This window comes from Protopterus annectens, chromosome 2.part0, assembly GCF_019279795.1.
Source record: "Protopterus annectens isolate FY-2018-M chromosome 2.part0, PAN1.0, whole genome shotgun sequence".
Taxonomy (NCBI): domain Eukaryota; kingdom Metazoa; phylum Chordata; order Ceratodontiformes; family Protopteridae; genus Protopterus; species Protopterus annectens.
This window is the reverse complement of record NC_056728.1, coordinates 1,787,349,484-1,787,374,362: the sequence shown is the minus strand read 5'-3', so window position 1 is coordinate 1,787,374,362 and position 24,879 is coordinate 1,787,349,484. Positions and strand designations below refer to the sequence as shown.

Sequence of the window (24,879 nt, the reverse complement as noted above, 5' to 3'; positions counted from 1 at the left end):
TATCACCACAGAGGAGTCCATGTGAGGCCAAGTACAAAGACTGAGAGCGGACAGTCTGTCCAGAAAATTGATGGTCATTGGAATATTGATCATTTTAGTTAAGAATGTGTGGGTGTTTGGTAAGTTGAGTGATGTGTTCTGGCAAATACATTCCAAAAAACTTCATATTTAATAATGGGTCTGATGAAAGATGAGAAAGATGAACTAGAACTTGTTTGTTTCTAGAAATGCCTTCAGAAAGCAGATGAACCAGAGAGAAAACTTTCTGAACGTCTATGGACACATAATGGTAAAAAATAAGGAGTTATCAACAAAAGTAGATCCTATACTGCAGTGTCCGATTGGAAAGATGCTTCAACAATATGGCACAATATGCAAATGCTTTGTTTACCAATGTGAACCATACTTAATTTTTTCAGATTTACTCTGGGGCCATTGTCCTTGTATCAGTTGTCACTGTAGTCTAACCCCTGCTGAAGCAATTGTGATTGCGTGGAGGAATGGATAATATCACCTACTTCACAGTTGTCTGCAAAATTAGATAACCATAGGCCAATTGTGCTGGCTTGAAGGCCTGAGGAATAGATTACAGATAGGAGAGGGAGCGCTACTCATACCTGTGGTATACCCCTTGTAAACTTATTTTTTTCTATGGAAGTTGCACCTACAACTCTAACTACAAGGGTTCTGTAAGATAACCAATAAGCTACCCACCGCATGTCATGTGGATTTGTTTTTTTATTTACACGTCTGTCAGGAATGCTTGTGTGGGACATAATGTCAAATGCCTAATCCAAGTCCAGGTTTCCTGCATGTACTGCATAGCTGCTATCCACTGCTTTGGTGACTTTTGCAAAAGAAATTAATGAGGTTATCAAGGCAGGAAGTCAAACCAATGACATTTCTCAGATCTATATATGAGGCTATTGAGATTACTGGGTCTGTAATTACCAGTGTCCATGGTTAGTTCAGTCTTATGAAATGGTGTTGCAGTGTCTGTTTTAGGAGTTTGTCAATATAACCACGGTGGAGAGGCTCAGATTAAAGAGGTTAAATAAAGGCTCAGAGAGGTTATATATGATGCAGATAATCAGAGGTTATATTTGATGCAGATAATCAGACAGCCTTTTATGCTAACAGAACCCATGGACGTGTTGTTTCCATTTGAGAGGGATGAAAGTTCTTATTCCTTTGTAATTCTGGAATGTTCCTGGGACCATGGAATCTGTGGAGTACATTTCTGTTCTATTTTTTTCTTCAAATGGGATATTAACTATTTCGTTTGGGCCAGAATGGGCATTATTATTGTTATTGTTGCTGTTGTAGAGTAGTTCTAAACATTGTTGGGTATTAGTTCTTAACTTTTTGACATAGTTAAAGGAAGATTTGTAGTTATTTTTTTAACATGAGTGGCTATTTTACATTCATACTCCACCTTTTGCTTCCTAATATTATCCATATGCTGTTTGCTAGTTTGCCTAAGAGTGCCCTTAAGGTTGGTAGATTGAAACCTTAAGTCATTACGTAATTTCATTCTCTTTTATATAGTTTATATGGATATGCTACCATAAGGGTTTTTTTGAATTTCTCATCATATTTGTTACCCATAGGGTTTGCCTTATCAAGGTAACTATTTCAATGGCGGTAGAAGCCAGAGTCATAGGCAGTGGCCTTAGCAACTGTTATGTCTGCTGACACCTTCAATAGAAGATTGGGATTTTAACATTCTAGTAGCGTGCCCCTTGACCTGACTGGCCCTGGCCATGCTGCATTCCATGTCATGTTCGTTGTTTCAGTGTTATACAGTTCCATCAGAGTTTGGGGTTAAATGTCATCATTAAAATCACTAGATCTAATGCTCTTTTTAGTTGTTTGTCATGCAGTGTAGACCTATCTTCTTTTCAGTGTTAGGTTATATGCTTGATACAGACAATTTGTCACCTGGGTAAGATGCTTAACATAGTCTGAACCAACACTTTTTATCATTTAGGATTAGCTAAAAAAAAAAAACAAAGAAAACAAAAACTGTGACATCGTAGGTAACCTTTCATGGATGCTTTGCTTTTGTATTTCCCCAAACCGTCATGCCATCAAGTAAAACAGTAACAGACTCCATTCCTTCAAATGTCTGACAAAGTTCTGTGAAATACCTTTGGATCTGGATACATTCTGAAGGGCATGTCTGGAAAATATCTTTTAAGTAAAAAGTGAAAAGTACACAGATTAGTACTGTATTCAACCAGCAATCATTGGTTCATAGGATACATCCAGCTTGGAGAAAAGATGTGATTCTGCAATAGCATTTGACAGTCTCACCCTCATTGATAACCTGTAATGTTCCCTATTTTCAGATATTTTGGACCAAACCACTGTCTCAGTTGACCATTTTTTGTCCACTACCACAGATTAATTAGCATACTCAGTGATTTTTCTTCACACATTCCTGTTTCTGTTGCAGAATTTGATTTATTTTTATTCTGCCATTCAGAGAAACTTTTACTTTTCTTAATTGCTGTATCACTATTTTACCATTCCCCTTCATATGAACTGAAATGTAGCCAAATCCTTTAAATGCTTGCTTACTTCCCTTACATATCTCTCATTCTTACTTAACGTATTATACGGTGTTGCACTGATGTCATCCCTACACAGGTATTCTTTTGAAAATTCCAAGCTTCTCCCGGATCTTCGTCCTTAGTGTACACTGTCTGTTGCATTCCAGTAGAACAAAAAGTCACCCGGTGTCAAGATCCACTCTCTGGTCAGGGTAACCATACGATTACCTTTTGTGGGGAGGGGCATATCATTGCAAGTTTATATATCTTATATCCCTTGGCATGAATGTTCAGCTGTTTGTGATGTTGTTCTGTCTTTAATCAGTAAAAAGTTCACTGATGTACAAATGTCCAGTTTTAAAGGGAATTACAGCTGACTGCCTCCTGCTGTGATATTGATTATTTCTTTATATTTTCTCTTTTACGTTTTGCTGCCTCCATAAAGAATAGTTTGCTTCTTTTGCATCCAGTAATCTCCTAGTTTTGCCCTATGACCACCACTTCTTATTTTGTGAAGTAATTTTGCCCACTTCTCTTGTTGTGTTCTCCATACGCAAGACAACAGTTTTCCCATATTCTCATAAGTCTCAGCTTTCAGGGGTTAATGCATGATATATATATATATATATATATATATAATTAATATATACTGCTTCTGCTTTGTATTCATTACCAAAAGATGCGAGTTACTTTATGGTATTTTCTGATACTATACAAATTTTAGGACAGACTTTGTTGTCTAACAAGTACATTTTACAATAAATCAAAATTTTAAGTAGTAAAAAACGTATTTCTCACATGATCACAGTTCTTATTTTTCTGGTTGTACAGTATTCCTCAGGCCACTCATCACAGCTGTTGCCTTCCCTTGTTTATGCAGACTTTTAAACTTCTAAAATACGTTAGCCTGCCACTTGAAACAACATGGCAAGCCTGCTGCAAGAACTTTTTTGGCATACACTCCAAGTGCTAGCAAATAAATCTACAAATGCTGCTCAAAAGCTTTACATTTCTCATAGACATATCCGCTCATTTCAAGTGATCTTTTAGGCACGTTCCTTCAGGTGACTGCTGTTACCACATATTGATAGAACCCACACGCCTTTATTTTCCTCACAAGCAAAAAAACAGTACAATACTGCCCTCTAGTGCCATCTAATTAATACTGCATGCTGCACAGAATATATCTAAAGGATAACCTTAAAAACTAGCTGTTAAAGAGTTCTGAAGTCCAACCTCTTAAGGCAGGTGTTCGTAGTGTATTTAAGAGACAAAAGAAATAAATGTAACAGTAAGTGTGAAGGACAAATATAAACAAAAGCTAACTCTTTTGACAGCTATGCATTATAGTACTAATGTTAATAGCCATGCAACTGTGTGAATTGTTTCAGCAGAGTTTTGAATAAATCTTTGTAAAAAACACATCAGACAGAAAGTGCAGACACATACAGACGTAATTCACAACTAATAATTTAACAGTGCTGTTATGCAAAAGTGGTTCATCAGCAATGCTGTTGTAATAATGTGGTGACAGTGCAGTAGTTCAAAGGAAATTGAAAGAGAGTAGTTATGTAATGCAAATACCTCGAGTGGTAAACAGGTGGGAGGAAAAGGGAAGTCAAGCTATGTGGCAAGAGAAATCATAGTAATGAAGCAAGGTAGAAAGCAAAATATTAGAGGAGTGCAGAGACAAGATGTATTACTGGAGGAAGTCTGGATATAGGGTCTGAGACTATAGTAGAAAGAGAAAGATGGATTTGCACAGGAAGACTGTAGCTAGTATCTTAGGGCCATAAAAGTGTGTGTGTCTGAAATCAGTGGGAGTCAAAATATTATGGCACAGTGAAGCAGAGGGCTAAATGTGGGGGTGGGGAGGGGGTTTGCATCATGAACTTAACCTCTTTTGTAGGTTCCTGAGCAGCTAAAGATGGAGTAGGAGATCCTAACTCTGGTTAATCCATACAGGAAAGACCTTGGGCAGGACAGAACAGCCACTGTTACTAGAAAACAGAAGCATGGAGAAGAGACAAGAGGGAGATGCAAGTTCGTTAAGGATCTTAAGGAGGAACAGGAATCTGAAAGGTGCATTGTAGAGGCGATGAAGCATGGTAGTGTGCCTTTAGGCCATTGTAGAAGTGACTTGACCACCTTACCATTTCTGTGCTCTAGAAGGGAAAGAGGGGGTGTCATCCTTGTTGCCATCTAGGGGACGTCTGTTGAATTTCCTAACCTGAGCAGAAGGGTTAAAAGCAGTGCAGTTATTTACCCCACAATAAGTACACTTCTCTAGTAAGGACAAAAAATATACACGGCAGAGAATACAGGCACATTATATTAGTATTTGTATCTTCTTATGTGTGCTTCATTTTGCCTTTAAACTACCCACTGTTTCCTGTAAAATATGAATTTTGTAAAAAATGGAAATTAAAAATACAAAGTAACATCAACTATTAAATGTATAAATGACTGTTTTTTCAGAAAAGTCATTTCAATGCACATTATCTGTTAAAATAAACTTTTTTGGTAAACATATGCAGTTGCAAAGATCTGTGTCTGATCTCTTGTTTTTGTCAAGTTCTTGTCTCCATGCGAGATGTATGTCTGTATGACTTAATCTTCTTATAATATATTGCCGTCTGTATAAGTATTTAAAATAATAACTCTAATTCAAAGTGCCATCAAGAATAATAGAAAGCAGTACCGTGGCTGTCCTGAGTAACAAGAAACTCTTACTTGGCATGTGTTGCAGACTCTGCATCAGACCTTATTTATGAGACTGTTAATCAGGAAGGAGAGGACGAAGAGCAGCTTAATGCAGCCTGGAGCTCCAGTGAGTTTGAGAGCTACAGTGATCAGTCCGAGGGGGACAGCAAGCATGATGCTGATGTGTTCAAGCCCAAGTCAGTATTTCAGCCAAAGGTAAGGAGTGCACCGTTTTTCTCACTTAGGTATTCATAACCTGACCAGAGCAAATGGCCTGGGTATATTATTGCACCATTGCTGTACAACCTTGGGTATGCTCTACCCCATATGGGTAATGCATGTGATCCTTAACCCCTGTAACATGAGTTCTGTAAGCAGACAGGACAGGAAATGATGAACACGTACACATCTACAGAATGTGAGTGATGCACTTTTACTTTGTGTTCATGTGATTATTTTCATTAATTACCATCATCAGGGCACCATGAAATTAGGCTCATTGTTTTGTTCGCCCTCTTCTATGGGCACACACCCCTTAGCTATGATTTTTACAAAGGTTAAATAGAACTGTGTACAGGTATAGCCAAAGGTAGCAGACATAATCATGTAGTAAACTGTTATTTGAACAATTAATGCTAATAAAAATAATGTCTATTAATGTTTTTATCAGGTTTCTTTTTGTTTGAGAGATAACTGAAGAAATATGTATAGTTGCAGGTCATTTAGTCAAACATTGGTTTTGCTGCTTTAAGAGCTTGATTTCTCTTAGTACGAGGTATTGCCGGCATCTGTTTGTATGGGGATATATAATGTATGTTTTTCCTGGTAATCCAAACATGCTCCAGCTGATTTGGCACCCTGAAAGTAAAAATAAAGTTATTATATTAAGAAGTATGTACATTAAGATAAAGTTTGTCTTTCTCTTTGTACCTCTCTTTCTGTCTCTCACTCACACACACACACACACACACACACACACACACACACACACACACACACACACACACACACACACACAAACGCATTTTTATTAATCTGTGTTGATGGCAATATTTTTTTACGACAAATGTACTGCAAGCTAGCAGTAAAATATTTAATTTACATTCTAAGTGTTGCTTGCATTAACCCCCCATTTCCCTGTCATGTTTGATGCTTTCTTGGCAAGTGCTGGAGGAGCTACATTTTCACATGACAGTCTTGCTGATATCGGCAAAGCTCACAGAAGCATTAGTCCAATTACTTCTTAAGTCCACAAAGAGCTACTTAATATTTTGCTCAGCATTTGTAGAAAACAACTGCAGAAAGAGAGAGAGAGAGAGATAAAGAAAAAGATGTTATAAAGTCCAGCATTTGTAATGAGTTAAAAGCCTATTATATTTTTTAAGACTTTAGGTCATTTATGAGGATGGAATATTTTTGCCCTAGGACATCTAACTGATTATGGCATTCAAATAAATTTTGCAAACTAAATGAGCTCCTTGGAACTGGGATTTTGCATTCTATCCTTTGTGTAGACATAGAAAGTAACAGGATAAATTCTTTATAAAATGTACTGTTCCAGACAAACTACTATAGACACATATAGTTAGTATCACAGCAAGTAAATTGTAAATTGTTTTTTCTGTAAAATAAGCTTCTTATGTTTATTAGGACTGCATTATTTGTTTGTTTTTTGTTTGCTTATTTATTTATTTATTTATTTATTTATTTATGTATAGTTTCATAGGTGTGTACTAGGCTAACGACCACAAGGGCCTTTTTGAGACTAGACATGCATCCCAAATCTCTGACAAGTTCTGGTACCCTTGATAAGTGTAAGCAGGGCCTTGAGAGAGGAAGCATTTACAGGCAGTCTGTGTCCATTAGACTTAGGTTTCAAACCAGGAGTGAATTTCCTGTTCGCCATCTAATTGTCCAAGTTACACTTGAATTGGGTTAGGGAGGAACTCAGCTTCATGTGGATGGGGAGTGTATTATAGAGAAGGAGTAGTCTCTATGATACATGTCTGTATCTCCAGCAGCTCCTGTTTGTATGACAGACAAGGTCTAATTCTGTTGCTGTTTGTTTTGTGGATATGCAGAAAGTCTATCAGGGTGGGGTTTGCCTTGTATGCCAGACATAAATCTCCCCTCAACAGCCTTTAGGAGAGAGAATATAGGGATATGATCTTGAGGCAGTCTGCATAGGACATGTTACTTATGCGCTGTATTCTTTTGATGAGGAACCTCTGTGGATGTTCCATTTGTTGGATGTGCCTAGTTAGGTACATACCAAAGAGGGCATTGTACTCAATGATAGGTCTTATGAGTGCTGAATACAGTGGAACAATGACCTCACTGGACCTAGATTCCATACTTTGTTTATAAGTTGCGCAACATAAAATCATTTCCTCACAAATGTAGACATGTGATTGTCAAAGACTCGATTACTGTCTATGTGTGTCCCCAAGTCCCTGACTACTGGGTCAACTCTTGCTGTCAATATGATAGCTACCAGGGATGGATGATTTCCCAAAGGATACTATTATGCATTTCTTGGCATGCAGTTTTAGTCCATGGCTCTGACACCAGTTATTTGTCTATGTCAGCCCTTCCTGGAAAACATTTATGTCAGCTGGGGATTCTATGGCTGCTCCAAATTTGCAATCTTCTGCAAATTTAGTCAACCAGAGGCTACTGATATTAGACTTGACTTCAGATTAATTAATACCAAAAAGGAGCAGTTCCAGAACTGATCCCTGAGGGATTCCACTTGTGACTGGCCTCTTCCTAGGTCCTGTCTGTCAGCTAGCTGGATATCCACCAAGTGACATAAGGGTTTACATCTCATGTCTTCAGTCTGTTAACATTGCCCAAGTGGGGTATTGTATCAAATGCCTTGGCCAGGTCAAGGTACAGAGTGTGAACCATTTTACCCTCATCCATTGCTTTGATGACCTTCTCAAAGAAGTCCACTAGGTTAAATAGGCATGAACTTCCCTTGCTGAAACCAGACTGGGTTGTGTTCATTGTCTGGAGGCTTTCTGTGTCATTATTCTTGGCCTTAGGGAGAGCATTAAGGACCTGTTCCTTAGTGATAGTAGGGGGAGTTATATTTGATGGTATTTCCTGAGGAGAGGTTGAGGGGGTGAGAAGGGTAAAGTTGGAAATGAATTTGTTGACCAGTAGGTTTGCTATATCTTCTGGCTCAGTATAGGTGGCTTCATTTACAGTGACTTTGCACACAACTGTGTATTGCCTGGGAGGTTGCAGACATAGCTAAATAATGCCTTGTGGTTATCCTAAGCCTGAGAGGCCAAATTTACCTCAAATTTGGCTTTGGTGACTTTGTCCTCTGAGCTGTTTGTTTAGTTTGACAAGAGTGCTTTTATCCTGTTGGGTGCTACATCTTCTAATTTTCGCCATGATTTTCTTCTTTCTGTTATACAACCTACTGATGTTGTGATTCCACCAGTGTGGCTTGTTTTCTGAGTTAGTTATGTACTTCTTCCTGGTGGGTATAGCTGCCTCTGTGCAGCTATGATCATGCTTGTATAGGGTTTCTGTGAAGAGTTCCATGTAGGCAGCAGTGTTCTCATGGTTTATGGGGGCTTGAAGTTTTGCCAGATTATCACTTAATAGTAGGAAGTTTGACTTAGAGTAGTTCCTGAACATTTTAGGGTTATCTGGGGTTCCAGGCTTTATTTTTACTTCATAGAAGACCATTTTTTAGTCTGACCTTACCAGAGAAGATATTACAACGGGGGTGTACAGCAGTCTCCCCTGTTAGTGAGGACCAGATGCAGTATGTTTGTACCTCTGGGCAGTATACTGACAGTCTGTTCCAGGGATGTCATGTTTACAAAATCCAGGAATCTCTGTGCGTGCACGTTTGATATTGTATATGATTTGCAGTTAATAGTGGGGTAATTAAAGTCACCCATGAATAGGGTATTTGGTTGGATGGTGAGTGTTTCCATTTAGTTTAAATACGTGGAATGGGTTTCCTGGGATATAGAGGGGGACCTATAGCTTGCAAGGAAGTTGTATGAGATTTTGCCTGTGGTGATTGAACATGGAGCAGCTCAAGTGCATTGTCCTGTTTCACCAGCCTTGAGATATATTTATTTTTGATATCAATCGAGACACCTCCACTTTTAGTCCGTGTCTGTGTAGTAGCTGGTCTAAATGTGTAGAAGGCATGATAGCCTGCACTGCCAGCGTGCTCTACGAGGCTTTAAACCATGTCTCAGTGACCACACAGACATCAGCGTTCTCTAGGGTGAGCTTGTAGGGAGTGGAGTTTTTTATTAAGAGTTCTAGCTTTGATCAGTAACCCCTTTAGATTTTCTTGGCTTTGATTTGCTGTGTCAGAAGTACACTCAGTTTGGCATTGCCTAAAAAAGCACCATGGGGAGGAAAGTGTTTTAGCTAATATTCAAAGGCCTATTGGGGAGAGGTGCAGACCATCTGTGGCAAAGCAGCGTGGTCTGTTGGCCATTTCCTTCAATGCTGACAAATATTGTACACCGTTATAATGGCACCAGAAACTAAACCAATTATTAAAGTCAGTCATCTTCTGTTTGTACTGTGGCATCATCTTTGGAGAAGGTAAAATGCTGCTCAATGCTAAGCTCATACCAGCCTGGGACACATATTCTGAGAGCTCCATGATATCTCTCTTCATAATGTCTAGGGAGGTTAGTCTCAGGTCATTTTCACCCACATGGACTATGAGTGAGTCATACTGGCACTTGTGGTTCAATGGCCTGAGTGTGTGGGTAATGTAGTGGATCCTGGCCCCTGATAACGTCTGCATTTTGTTGTTCTTTTCTGCTGTTTAATCCACTGTGGCTGAGTTATTAGCATGCTTAACTCAGTTTCTAACATAGTACCACCAAATATCATGCCCACACTAGCACCCCTGCCCAGCTGGTTTACTTTTCATTCTTGTGGCTGTCTGTCTGTCTGTCTACCTTCACATTTCAAGTTTAGTGGGGTTTTAAGATCTTGACTGTGTTTACAAAAAATGTTGACTAACATTTACCAGATGGAAATTTAAATAGGTAATGTGCATACATGAAACCAAAAAAAAAAGAAATTTGAATGTTAGGGAACAGTTAATTGTACAATTCATCTCAAACTGTAATGATGTTTGGATTTATTAATAGTATTATACAATTAAAGTCTAGCCAAAATGGTGTACATAGAAAGTAGCACTAAAGACGATGCTTTAAATAGGGTCATAAAGTTTTGGTAGTGTGTGTGTGTGAGTGTGTGTGTGTGTGTGTGTGTGTGTGTGTGTGTGTGTGTGTGTGTGTGTGTGTGTGTGTGTGTGTGTGTGTGTGTTTGTGTATGTGCACGCACGTGCATGCATGTGTGGATGGCTGTCATATTTCTACATACGTCTACACTAATGAGCAAGGCATGTAACATTGAGGTGGGGGAACACTAGCCACTAGGGAATAATTCTGAAAATGTAGGCCAGGGGTACCACTAGCCACAGGGAAAAAACTGAAAATGTTAAACACACTTGTTGGGGACAGCACTAGACACAAAGGAAAACTCTAGTGTCTTAATGGCACTTACCGAAGATATGAGTTTGAGTATGGACACTAGACACCAAGGACAACTTCTCACTATTGTGCCTTAGTGGCATTTATACAAGATTTGGGAGGGGATGAACACTAGGCACTGGGGACACTCTATACAGAGTGCCTTAAAGGCACTTAAAAAAAAGCACTTGGACAGAGGAACTGCTAGACACCGGACATGCTGTAAGTAGCATGCCTTAAAGGCACTCAAAAGGATTCTAACTTAGTACCATCCCACCAGGGATATTAGCCCTCTGCACCACCACTGGACACAAGGGATAATACCTAAGAGTTAAAAAAAGTAAATAGCAAAGGGAGGAAAACAACTTTAACTCCACACCCTAGGAAAAATCGGCATTAACCCACTGCATTAAAGTTTATTTATTTATTTATTTATTTATTTATTTCAGTTTGATGACCGGGGAAGCCCACTGGGGCTAGCAGCGCCCATTTTCAGTGGAGACACGGGGAGAAAAGCTCCAATGACAAATAACAAGTAAATTACAAATATATACAAAGCAATGTGATTAGTTACACCAAGCTGTGAATACAGTGTAATACATATGAGGTATAATACTTATAATACATACAATGAAATACAGATAATAGGGCAGTGGTGGAAAGTTTTTGTAAGTGCACAGTTATACCATATAATGAGGATCTTGGGCATTATTCAGTGACTGCAACAGTTTGTAAACTGTGAGGGAGAGGGACATGGAACGTAAAGCATATCTTTCAACCAAGAAGTCTAGACAAAGTCAAAATTATAGTGAAACCAAAACACAATTAGGAATGGATTTTAAGTATTCACCTTACAAACTTAGAAACTCAGTAGAACAGTTTTTTTACTTGCAGGCATTTACTGAAAAATATTAAGTATGAAACTCTAATGCCTGGCATTATTGACTGATTGTAATCATCCATGATTTCCCATGACAGAAACAAAGCAGTCATCAGGGATATTATGACAACACAAAGACAGGTATTGTGCATGTAGTGTGTGTGTGTGTGTGTGTGTGTGTGTGTGTGTGTGTATATATATATATATATATATATATATATATATATATATATATATATATATATGGTTCCCTATCAGAAGCCTGAAACACTATAAGACTGAAAATCAAAATACTGAAACCAAAAGACTGAAAATTCAAAATCCCGAAAACCCAAAATACTGAAACTCAAAATCCTGAAAACACAAAATGGACATACTGACGTCATTGTGGCTTTGCTATTGTTAGCCCTGTGGTGTTAGGTCATGCGTTGGGTTCATGTAAGTGTGCAGTTGGTTTTATGTTAGGGTTAGGGGCGGTTTAAGTGAGTTAGGGTTAGGGCGCAGGTTAGGCATGTATGCAATAGTGACAAATATTGGGGTTAGGGGCGGTTTAAGTGAGTTAGGGGTAGGGCGCGGGTCAGGTGAGTGTGCGATAGTGACAGACCTTAGTGTTAGGGTTAGGGTCAGGGTCAGTTGGTAGATATTAGTGTCTTTATATTGACATATTAGCATTATTTGTGTTTTCAGGATTTTGAGTTTCAGTATTTTGGGTTTTCGGGATTTTGAATTTTCAGTCTTATAGTGTTTCAGGCTTCTGATAGGGAACCGTATATATATATATACATATATATATATATATATATATATATATATATATATATATATATATAAAACGTGCATATGTTTGTGTGATTTTTACTGTCTGTATGTGTGTGGGAGAATGACTGAGGATGCCTACCTGTGCTAAGATGATACATTGACCATCAGTGTTAACTACAGCAAGAAGTGCTCCTTAGCTCTTGTGGTAGTTAGCAATTCAGAGACATGCAAATTAACTTATAATGAGATCTTTTCTCATTGTGACAAATACATGTTTGAATATGAGGGCCTTTTTACTGCAGCTCTTAGTGAGTGCTAGGTTTCATTCTGAATCCTCAGAAATGTCTTGAGGCAATAAATGAGAATCATAACTGTACTGTGGAATTGAATTCCACAAAGTGAATTTGAAGCACAAATAAATTATTTTTTTAAGACAGCATAATTGCGTACAAGAATGAGGCCCTGATTTAATAATGTACCAGGATTAATTTCTGTAATGTAATTCTGAATATAAGCAAATCATTGAAGAAACACTTCTGCAGTAATAAGAGACTATACAATGAAAACAAACTTGGATCAAAAATGCAGTTTTACTTTTCCATAACCAAAAGAAGTGTTTACCATTCAGTGTATTAGAACAAAATGTATATTACCCCTTACCTTAGGAAAATGAAGTCCTACTTTTTTATATTAAGGACAGCTATTAAGCAAGTTATAATGATGCTCACATTCTATAGAAGTCACTGGCTTTTTTTTATGCTCTTTATCTTAAAGTTGATGGAGACTGTGGATGACATTGGGCACTAAAATAATTTGTTAGACCTCTGTCAGATGTAATATTACTATGGAATCTAGTGGTCATGTATTATTGATAATAGTCATGCATTACTGATAATAGTCATGTATTATTGATAATAGTCATGTGTTATTGATAATAGTCATGTATTATTGATAAGTCATGTTACTGATAGTAGTCATGTATTATTGATAATACTTGTGTATTATTGCTATGTCATGTGTTACTGATAATAGTCATTTATTATTGATAATAGTCATGTGTTATTGATATCAGTCATGTATTATTGATAATAGTCATGTGTTATTGATATTAGTCATGTAATATTGATAATAGTCATGTGTTATTGATAATAGTCATGTATTATTAATAGTAGTCATGTATTATTAATAAGTCATGTGTTATTGATAATAGTCATGTGTTATTGATAATAATTATGTATTATTAAGTCATGTGTTATTGATAGTCATGTGTTATAGATAATAGTCATGTATTATTGATAAGTCATGTATTATTGATAATAGTCGTGTATTATAGATAATAGTCATGTATTGATAATAGTCATGTATTACTGATAATAATCATATATTATTGATAACTCATGTGTTATTGATAATACTCATGTATTATTGATAAGTCATGTGTTATTGATAGTACTCATGTATTATTGATAATAGTCATGTATTATTGATAAGTCGTGTTATTGATAATAGGCATGTATTATTAAGTCATGTGTTATTGATAGTACTCATGTATTCTTGATAATAGTCATGTATTATTGATAATAATCATGTGTTATTGATAAGTCATGTGTTATTGATAATAGTCATGTATTATTGATAATAGTTATGTATTATTGATAAGTCATGTGTTATTGATAATAGTCATGTGTTATTGATAAGTCATGTGTTATTGATAATAGTCATGTATTGTCGTGTATTATTGATGTCATGTTATTGATAATAGTCATGTTATTGATCATCTATCTCTTCTAAGTAGGCACTGCCTACCCTATACTTCTCATTAACAATAGCGTTTCCTCTACATAACATTATTTTCATCCTCTGTGGATACTAATTATTATGACAACTCTTTATTAATATAATTATACAATAAGCTGCCTTCTTTGTTATATTATGTATTCTACCTGCATTTTGTATTGTACCTGCATTTTGCACTGTTATGTATTCTGCCCACTTTGATAATTCTGTGTTAACCTGTAATGATCATTGTATATATGAATGTTTTTGTTTGTTTTTTTCACGGAGCTTATCTTCCCAGGCCTCTACTGAAAATGGACATATATCCAGTTAGACCAACCCGGTCAGTAAATGTAAAATAAAAATAAATAAATAAATTGATGTCATGTATTATTGATAACAGTCATGTATTATTAATGAGGCATGTATTGATAATAGTCATGTATTGATAAGTCATGTATTATTGATAGTGTATTATTGATAATAGTCGTGTATTATTGATAATAGTCATGTATTGATAATAGTCATGTATTATTGATAATGGTCATGTATTATTGATTAGTCATGTGTTATTGATAAAAGTCATGTATTATTGGTAAGTCATGTGTTATTTATAGTAGTCATGTATTATTGATAATAGTCATGTATTATTGATAAGTCATGTGTTATTGATAATAGTCATGTATTGATAGTTGTGTAATATTGATAAGTCATATGTTATTGATAATAGTCATATATTATTCATAAGTCATGTGTTATTGATAATAGTCATTTTATTGATAAGTCATGTATTATTGGTAGTGTTGTTGCCTCACAGTTAGACGTTGTCCTGTTCGATTCTCAGCTAGAGCATCTTCTGTGTGGAGACATGCGTGAATGGGTGTACCTTCACTGAAGGTTGTGCGTCAGGGCCAGCAACTCGGCAAGTAAAAATCTACTGCCAATCATTAGCGGACCGGAGTCCCGCTGCGGTGACCCCTAACCGGGAAAAGCTGAAAGACACAACAACATGTATTATTGATAATAGTCATGTATTGTTGATAATATTCATGTATTATTGATAATAGTCGTGTATTATTGATAATAGTCATGTATTATTGATAAATCATGTGCTATACTGATAATAGTCATGTATTATTGATGTCATATGTTATTGATAGTAGTCATGTATTATTGATAAGTTGTGTGTTATTGATAGTAGTCATGTATTATTGATAGTAGTCATGTATTATTAAGTCATGTGTTATTGATAGTAGTCATGTATTATTGATAGTCATGTATTGATAATTGCCGTGTATTATTGATAAGTCATGTGTTATTGATAGTCATGTATTATTGATAATAGTCATGCATTATTAAGGGATGTGTTATTGATAGTAGTCATGTATTATTGATAGTCATGTTTTATTGATAAAAGTTGTGTATTATTGATAGTAGTCATGTGTTATTGATAGTAGTCATGTATTATTGACAGTAGTCATGTATTATTGATAAGTCATGTGTTATTGATAGTAGTCATGTATTATTGATAGTAGTCATGTATTGATAATAGTAGAGTATTATTGATAAGTCATGTGTTATTGATAGTAGTCATGTATCATTGATAGTAGTCATGTATTATTGATAAGTCATGTGTTATTGATAGCAGTCATGTATTATTGATAATAGTAATGTATTATTGATAAGTCATGTGTTATTGATAGTAGTCATGTGTTATTGATAGTTGTTACATCCTGGGAAATAATGAGACCACACGGTTTATGGAGTTGTAAGGCCTTTCTTTATTAAGAGCCTCCAGGTGCGCACCCATGCTACATCTCACAACTTCTGCAAGTCATACATACACCGGAACCAACAAGTTACCAGAGAATACAGAACCAACAGTACATGTTGAATTCCCCACAGCGCCCCTACAGTACAACAACCACATTACCAGCCCGAATACTACATTCCTCCCCTTTTAAGCTAAGACACAATTCCCTACATAAGCAAAACTAGGGAGCAAGTCCAAGCAATCCATTTGGTCACTTACTTCTAAATAACAGGCTAGTTATTACTGGTTACCATACAATCTACTATCTTTTGGTCTGGTAATCTATACATGCACTTTTGTTAACATTGATAGTCCTTCAAGTAACTAGGTTTAACCAGCACACGCTTAGAACGGCGCAGTGGTGCCACCTTAGGTGACTCCGGTGTCACAGTTACCACTTCAGGTATCGGTGTGTCCTTCCCTGGAATGGTTGGATCCTCGGGAACCTCTCCTTCCACGTCCCGGCGGTCTCCCTCAATTGGCGATCCTCCTGCCACTGCGAGCCCTGGTTCCGAACTTAACGGTATTTCCGAGGCCAGCAGTTCCATGGCGTCCTTCTTCTGTTCGCTCCGCAGAATCTGGTCTACATGTCTCCTTACCAAGAAATCTCCATTCAACCTCACCTGGTACGATAATGGACCTGTACTCTTGACAATGAACCCTGGAATCCACTTAGGTCCATAACTGAAATTTTGCGTCATCACTGCATCTCCCTCCAGAAAACTTCTCTCTCTCCGTCATCGATCATGACATTCTTTTTGCCTCCACTGGGTCCCCTCTACCTTAGCTCGGACGTTTGGATGCACCAGATCCAGCGTGGATCTTAATCTCCGTCCTTGCAACATCTCGGCAGGTGACAAACCCGTGGTAGACTGAGGTGTAATACGGTAGTTGAATAACACCCTTGATACTTTTGCTGCCATACTTCCTTCTCCGGACTTTTTCATCATTGCTTTAAAAGTTTGGGCAGCCCTTTCAGCACAACCATTTGAAGCTGCATGGTAGGGTGCTGATGTGATGTGTACGATGCCATTTTTTTTCAGAAACCCCTTGAACTCTTCACTCGTGAAACATGAAGCATTATCGGATACAATAGTCTCTGGTAGTCCTTGGCTACTGAAACTCTTCCTCAAGCATTCAATGGTAATGAGGGAAGTGGGTGTTTTTACCTGATAGGCATCCATCCATTTAGAGTGAGCATCCATGATTATCAAAAACATGGCCCCCATAAAAGGTCCGGCATAATCTATATGAAGTCTCTGCCAAGGTCTACTCGGCCACTCCCATGGGTGTAGTGGCGCCGCCACCGGCAAGTTGCGATGTTGTTGACATGTTTTACACTCATTCACAACAACTTCAATCTCGTGGTCCAACTTGGGCCACCAAAAATAACTTCGGGCTAAAGCCTTCATTCGGGTAATGCCCACATGACCTTGGTGCAACTGCTGTAAAAGTGCCCGTCTTCCTGGGGACGGAATTATCACTCGTGCCCCCCACAATACGCATCCATCTTGCACACTCAGCTCTGTTTTCCTCACATCATAAGGCCGAAAAACTGGATCCGTTTGTTGGACTGGCCAGCCTTGCTGGACCCACTGAAACACTCTAGCAAGCACCGGGTCTTTGCGTGTCCATACACTCAGTTCCCTGGCAGACACCAACGTGATGTCCTCCATCATCAAAACTCGGTCCTCCGCTTCCTGTTCTGGAAGATGCCCTGGTATCGGCAGACGACTTAGCGCATCCGCATTACTATGGTGTTTCCCAGGCTTATAAACAATCTCGTATTCATAAGCTCTCAATGTTACAGCCCATCTCTGAATGCGGGGAGAAACCATCTGCGGCACAGCTTTCATCTCGTTGAACAATGACAACAAAGGCTTATGATCGGTACAAATAGTAAACTTCCTCCCATAGAGGTATTTGTGAAATCGCTTGATTCCAAACATCACAGCCAAACCCTCTTTATCTAACTGGGAATAGTTTGACTCCGCTGGTGTCAAAGTCCGTGACATGAACCCAATGGGTCTCTCTTGTCCATCTGGCATCCGGTGTGCCAACACAGCCCCTAACCCATAAGGTGAGGCATCACATGACAAAATTAAGTCCTTGTGACTATCATAGTGCACCAAAACCTCTGAAGACTGCATTAGTTCCTTTGACTGTTCAAACGCTCTGTCCTGTTCCTCTTGCCACGACCACTGAGCCTCCTTCCTTAATAGCTTATGTAAAGGAGCTAACAGTGTTGACAGATTTGGCAGGAACCTGTTATAATAGTTGAGTAAGCCTAAATAGGCTTTCAATTCTGTAACATTTGTGGGTGCTGGTGCCTGTTGAATGGCTTCCACTTTATTTGGCAGGGGGTGTAGGCCTGATGCATCCACCTTGTAGCCCAGGAATTCTGCTTCCTTTGCCATGAAAGCACATTTACTCCGTTTCACCCTTAGACCTGCCTCACGCAGCCGTCTCAGCATCTCATTCAGCATCTCCAGATGCTCTCGAATGTTCCTACCCGTCAACAGGATATCGTCTAAATACACAGCCACCTTTGGAATTCCTGCCACCAGTCCCTCCATTATTCTCTGGAAAATAGCTGGACTCGAGGAAACCCCAAAAGGTAAACGATTGACTTGGAACAAACCTTTGTGTGTGTTCAGGGTAACATACGCCTTTGACCCTTCTTCCAGCACTACTTGTTGATATGCCTGACTGAGGTGCAGTTTACTAAACCTTTCACCTCCCGACAGCTTTTCAAACACATCCTCCACCTTTGGCAAGGGATACTGCTCCAGCTTCGAGACTTGGTTCATTGTTAACTTGTAGTCACCACATATGCGTACAGTACCATCTGGCTTTAATACTTGAACAATTGGTGCGGCCCATTCCGCAAACTTTACTGGTTCAATTATACCTTGCTTAGTGAGTCTCTCTAACTCAAACTCAACTTTCTTCTTCATCGCGTATGGTACAGGGCGGGGTTTGTAAAATCTTGGCGTTACGTTTTCTTTCACATGTATTTTTGCTGGTGGACCCCTCCAGGTCCCCAGTTCCTCTTTGAATACTTCTTCATTGTTCTCCAGCACCTCTTGCAAGGTCAGGCCCGGCTGTTCTACTTTATGGAGCTGTAGGCAGCCCATGTCCAGCTCCTTTAACCACACCCAGCCTAGCAGGTTTGGTCCCTTACCTGCTACCACCATGACTGGCAACTCTTTGACGTGGTCTTTATATTTTACCTTCATTTTCACCATTCCCAATGTGGGAACTATTTCACCCGTATAGGTTTTCAAAGTCACTGAACAGTCCTGCAGCTTCAGAGCTTCTCTGGGCCATAACTTCCCATACTCAGCCTTTGACAGAACTGTCACACTACACCCCGTATCCACTTCAAACTGCACCATTTTACCATTTAAGTCCAACTGGGTTTTAATGGGATCAACTCTTTCCCACCTGGCCTCTTTCACGTTAAACATTGTGAACACTTCTTCGGCTTCCCTGGTTTGTTGATCTGTAACTTCACGCATGTGGTGTGCATACTGCCGTTTTATTTTTCGGTTTCCCTTTCTTTCCATCATACTGCTTTTTTCCTCCCCCTTTTTCGGCTGGTCCCGAGAGGGCGTTGAGCGGCACATTTTTTTCACATGGCCCTTTTTCCCGCAAGCATGACATTTTTCAGTTAAAAAACGACAGTTCCGTGACAGATGTTCACCTCCACACCTGTAACAAGCATACTGACCAGACTTCCCTTGTGATTTATGCTCCATGACCACTTTATGCACTGGCAGTGGGGTCGCACTCCTGCTTCCAACCCCTTCCGTGGTTTTCTGTTGTAAATCACGAATGTCTTTAGTCGCTGTCTCTATGGCCTGTGCCATCTTCAAGGCCTTTTCAAACGACAAGTCAGGCTCCACTAACAATCTGCGTTGTATGCGGTCGTCTGCAATGCCACATACGAGCCTATCTCGTAGCATTTTGGTCAGTCTGTCCCCATAATCACAATGCTGTGCCAGTTCCCTCAACACTGCGACATACTCCATTACCGTTTCATTAGCCATTCTAGTCCTTGAATTTAACTTGAACCTCTGGACTATTGCACTCGGCTTCGGGTTATAATGTGACTGAAGTAAACTCGTCAACTCTGTGAACGATTTGTCCCCCGGTTTATCAGGACTCAATAAGTTCCTCATCAGACTATACGTCTTGCTGCCCACCGAGCTTAGCAATATGGCTCGCTTCCGACCCGCTTCCATTATCTGGTTTGCCTCAAAAAAATGTTCCAACACTTCACAATACTCCTCCCAGGTCTGTGTCTGACAGTCGTATGCAACCAGTGACCCCAACATGGAACCAGACATCACTCCAGCAGGCCCAGTCTCTTCGTCCGACATGAACTGCAGCCCACCAGTTTACTCGCAGCGGACTCGGAGGCATCCCATCCTCTCGTCGCCAATATGTTACATCCTGGGAAATAATGAGACCACACGGTTTATGGAGTTGTAAGGCCTTTCTTTATTAAGAGCCTCCAGGTGTGCACCCATGCTACATCTCACAACTTCTGCAAGTCATACATACACCGGAACCAACAAGTTACCAGAGAATACAGAACCAACAGTACATGTTGAATTCCCCACAGCGCCCCTACAGTACAATAACCACATTACCAGCCCGAATACTACAATAGTCATGTATTATTGATAATAGTCGTGTATTATTGATAAGTCATGTGTTATTGATAGTAGTCATGTATTATTGATAGTCATGTATTATTGATAATAGTCATGTATTATTGATAATAGTCATATGTTACTGATAGTAGTCATGTAGTATTGATAATAGTCATGTGTTATTGATAGTCATTTACTCAGAAAATGCAAAGGATCCCCATGATTCAGAAAAATCACTTGTACAAATCGGGTATCTTCATACCACCCAGTAACATGACAGTGATAATCAGTGATTCAAAGACAAAAGTCAGACTAGAAAACAGCTCATTAGCAACTCATTATCATGTGTATGAATCAAATAGTGCACAGTTAGAGTGTTACCTCTGACAGCCCATGCAGTGTGGTTGCACAGGTACCTTGCAACACAAACACAAACGCACATACTGACACTGATGCGCATTCTCACAAACACACACACACACACACACACACACACACACACACACACACACACACACACACATTCAAATATCTGCTGTCAAAAGATACTGTACACTTTTTCTGTTGCACCTCAAACTGAATGATAGAGGTATTCTTTGAATCACTGTACCACACTTTCCAGTGGGAGCACATGGCTAATTTCGTATTAGCTCTGTCCTTGGACTATCATATTTGCATACTGCTTCACCAGTGAAACCACTGTCTATGGTAAACAATGGAGTGGTACAGTTGTCTGTGAATCATTCAGACATTATACACCATGAAAACCTGCATAGGATAGGATAGAACAGTGTACTATGCTTTTCTGCATCCAAGGGGGATATCTTTTGCTGCAAATAAGTTTTGGTGTAAAACAGAGCTTATGATTTCTGGAAAACATTGTGAGAATACTTGAGTCAAACACATTCTTAGGCACAAAATAGCAGCTTTTGTTTGTCTGAGGGACATCTTCATACTATTACAGGGGGTTGATCAATGTGGATGTAAAGAACAGAGTTATACTGTAAAACCATTAATGTAAAGAACAGAGTTATACTATAAAACCATTAATGGTGGGATCATAGAGAATGTCACAGCTTTACTTAATGCATTATAGTTTTTTTCTGGAGTTTGGTAGAACCAAAAAATTCAAAATCCAAATTTATTGATATCATTATACCTATTTTATAGAATCACTTGAACCCAAATCAGTCTATAACATCTAAATGGTTTGTTCCATAAAAATCAGTCAACAAATCACTGAATGATGAGATCACATGTCAGTGTATAGCAGGACTATGAAAGTGGTGTATCTCCCATGTTTGAGAGAGGCAGCTTGAGACACTGAAACACATAACAGTATTTAGTATATGTGATGAAAACATAACAAAATGGGGTCTATCTTATAAGATCAAAACTTTAGGTAGTCGAATACCTAAAGCTCGATCTGTAAATATCGCAAGCTAAAAACCGTGAATGGCCACTTTCACACAAGTTAAGAATTTGCTTGGTTGTATAGAAAAAAAACAAACTTTTAAGTCAAAATCAAGTAAATCAAGTGGGGGGCTTCACCCCCCCCCCAACTAAATATACCAACTTCGAGATCGCTTTACATTGGACAAAAGGGCAAATTCCGCATAACAGACAAGTGAATTTTTTCCCTGAGAAAAAATTTGTGGAAGTGGCCATTTGTGGTTTTTAGCTTTCGATATTTACAGATCGAGCTTTAGGTATTCTTCTACCTAAAGTTTCGATCTTATAATATAGACCCAACAAAATGTTAGTGTTGACACTGTATTTGATCCAGATAAAGCATTACAAATCACAATGCCAATAGGAACATACGCAAGTGATGTCATAGGACTGCAACAAGAATTGCTGAATGTACTGTTAATAAGGTTACCAAACCTGTTAACGGTTGTAATATTTCTGATATGGCAACATTTCTTATTGTGTTGCATGTTAATTTAAGTATTTTTTTTTTTTTGTGGAAATTCCATTGGAAGATCAAAAATGGCTGTGTGAGAATGATAAATATAAAATGTGTAACAAATTTACTTCAATCCAGACATCGTACCTGAATTAACCCCTAAAGCTTGTTTCCTGCCTTTCCTGTAAGTAGTCTAGACCAGATACAGATTTGCTGTATCCAGGACTGTTTGTAAGCTTCTGAGCCCCCAAGCTTTTCTGTGTTGGAGGGAAGCCTTCTAGCTTAATTTTGTTTCTTAAAACTAGCCAGTTTTTTAGTTTCAGCACTCAAATCTGTTTCTTTGAGCTCAGCACTTGTTCAGAACTCACTGTAAGCACTAAATAAGCTACAAATTACTACAGCACTCAACTTTCCTCACTTGTCTAGAGGATAACAGTTTTTAGTACTTAGTAAATAAGTACCTATCCAGGCATGTCTAAGGGTCAGCTCCTGGTGTTTTCTCCTGTCTACCTGATGAATCTGGGCATCTAGGGGCAATGCAGCAATTGCCTCATGTACACAGACAACTCTCTCCTCCTACCACCCAACACTACAACCTGTGAGAGATGCACTTATATAGCCAAACTGGAAGCAAAGCTTTCTTCACCTAAGACTGGACTAGACAGTCAAGAGGAGAAGGTAAACACTTGCACCACACCACACTCATCACATAGTCCCTCAAAACCTACACCACCAAAACATGCACATAGAAACACAAAACACACACTTACATTTGTGGATGCTCTCAATAAAAATCTGCCCAAGCAACAGGAACCTCCAAAGCAGAAAAGCAAGCAACCTCCACCCCCCAACACAACCCAAATGACACATAGCCCACAAACTCAGTGTGCCACTCAACCACAGCCCATAAGGCATAACAACGTACCCAACACTCTAGTCATAGGTGACTCTATAGTCAGGCACACTGATGTTCCACTCACCAGGCTAAACAAGGAGAAAGTTACTGCAGCTGTCTGTTGGGTGCCAGGATCCGCCACATAATGCATGCACTTAGGTCACTCCACAAGTACAAATATGACTCTGTCATTCTCCATGTTGGTGTGAATGACCTGAGACGTACCTCCCTGGACTACGGGAAAAGAGACATGGATGAGCTGTCCGATCTTGTAGCTCAGGCAGGTATGACCCTAGCCCTGAGTAGCATCCTCCCATCACCCAGAATGATACATCAGTACAAGGACAAAATGATTGACTTCAACAATTGGCTAAGCTTCTGGTGCCATTCTAAGGGGATCCAATATCTGTGTGTCTGGGATGACATGATCAACAAACCACGATGCTTTGCCAGAGATGGCCTGCCTCTGTCACCCTTGGGATTCCGGATACTGGCTAAGGCTCTTGCCATCCATGTAGTGCCATTTTTAGGCAAGGTTCAAATGACAAATTCACCACCGTAACAGGTACAAGCAAGCAAAATCTGAGGGTAATGCTACTCAATGCTAGAAGTCTAAACCTCAAAATGCACTCACTCGAGGCACTCCTTAGAATGGAGAATATCGACATCTGTGCAGGGAGAGAGACCTGGTTCAAGGCTCCAGAAAGCACCCCTGCATTACCAGGCTATAATTCATACCACACCTTTCGGCCACCTAACCTGGACCAAAACACTAAAGGTGGAGGTGTGTCCATATTCATTATGGATATCCACACCTCCAGGCTAGTTGCTCAGCATAATGCATCCGAGATTATACAAGTGCAACTAACTCTGGGCAAGACTGCAATCCAAATTGTAGCTTTCTACAGATCCCCCACCATCGCCCAGGATTCCCAACTCCTCATTTCTTGATACACTGGAAAATATTAGGGTACAACCTAACACCCTAATAATGGGCTAATAATAATCAACCATAATAATCAACTACCCCACCATTAACTGGAAAAACTACTCATGTACCAACTCTTGTGCTCAACGTTTTCTGGAATTCATAAATTCCAACGCCTTGGATCAACCTATCCACACTCCCACCAGGGGCAGCAATATCCTAGACCTGGTCATTACCAACATGTCAATTCCTAGTTGGTCAGATCCGACCACAAACTAATCACCCTAGACATCCATATCCCACCCCCACCTCCCATTAGGGAAACTACCATAAAAAATTTCTCCAAAGCCAACTTCATTCTTCTTAAGACAGAAGTGGCAAACTTCATGACACCCATTGTGACGGACAATAGAGGTATGACTGCTGAATCCTACACAAATGCACTTTATAAGCACTTACACGAGTG

The 24,879-nt window shown here is 39.0% G+C and overlaps 1 protein-coding gene across 5 annotated transcripts in view; it reads left to right on the top strand.

The window, feature by feature from the left end:
- Nucleotides 1-24,879, top strand: part of ARHGEF10L (Rho guanine nucleotide exchange factor 10 like) — a 3,087,848-nt gene that overhangs the window by 917,477 nt on the left and 2,145,492 nt on the right. For all 5 annotated transcript variants that reach the window (XM_044061816.1, XM_044061815.1, XM_044061819.1 and 2 more), the window contains one exon: nucleotides 5,305-5,474. In XM_044061816.1, coding sequence (XP_043917751.1) covers nucleotides 5,305-5,474 — 170 coding nt within the window. The remainder of the gene's footprint in view (nucleotides 1-5,304; nucleotides 5,475-24,879) is intronic.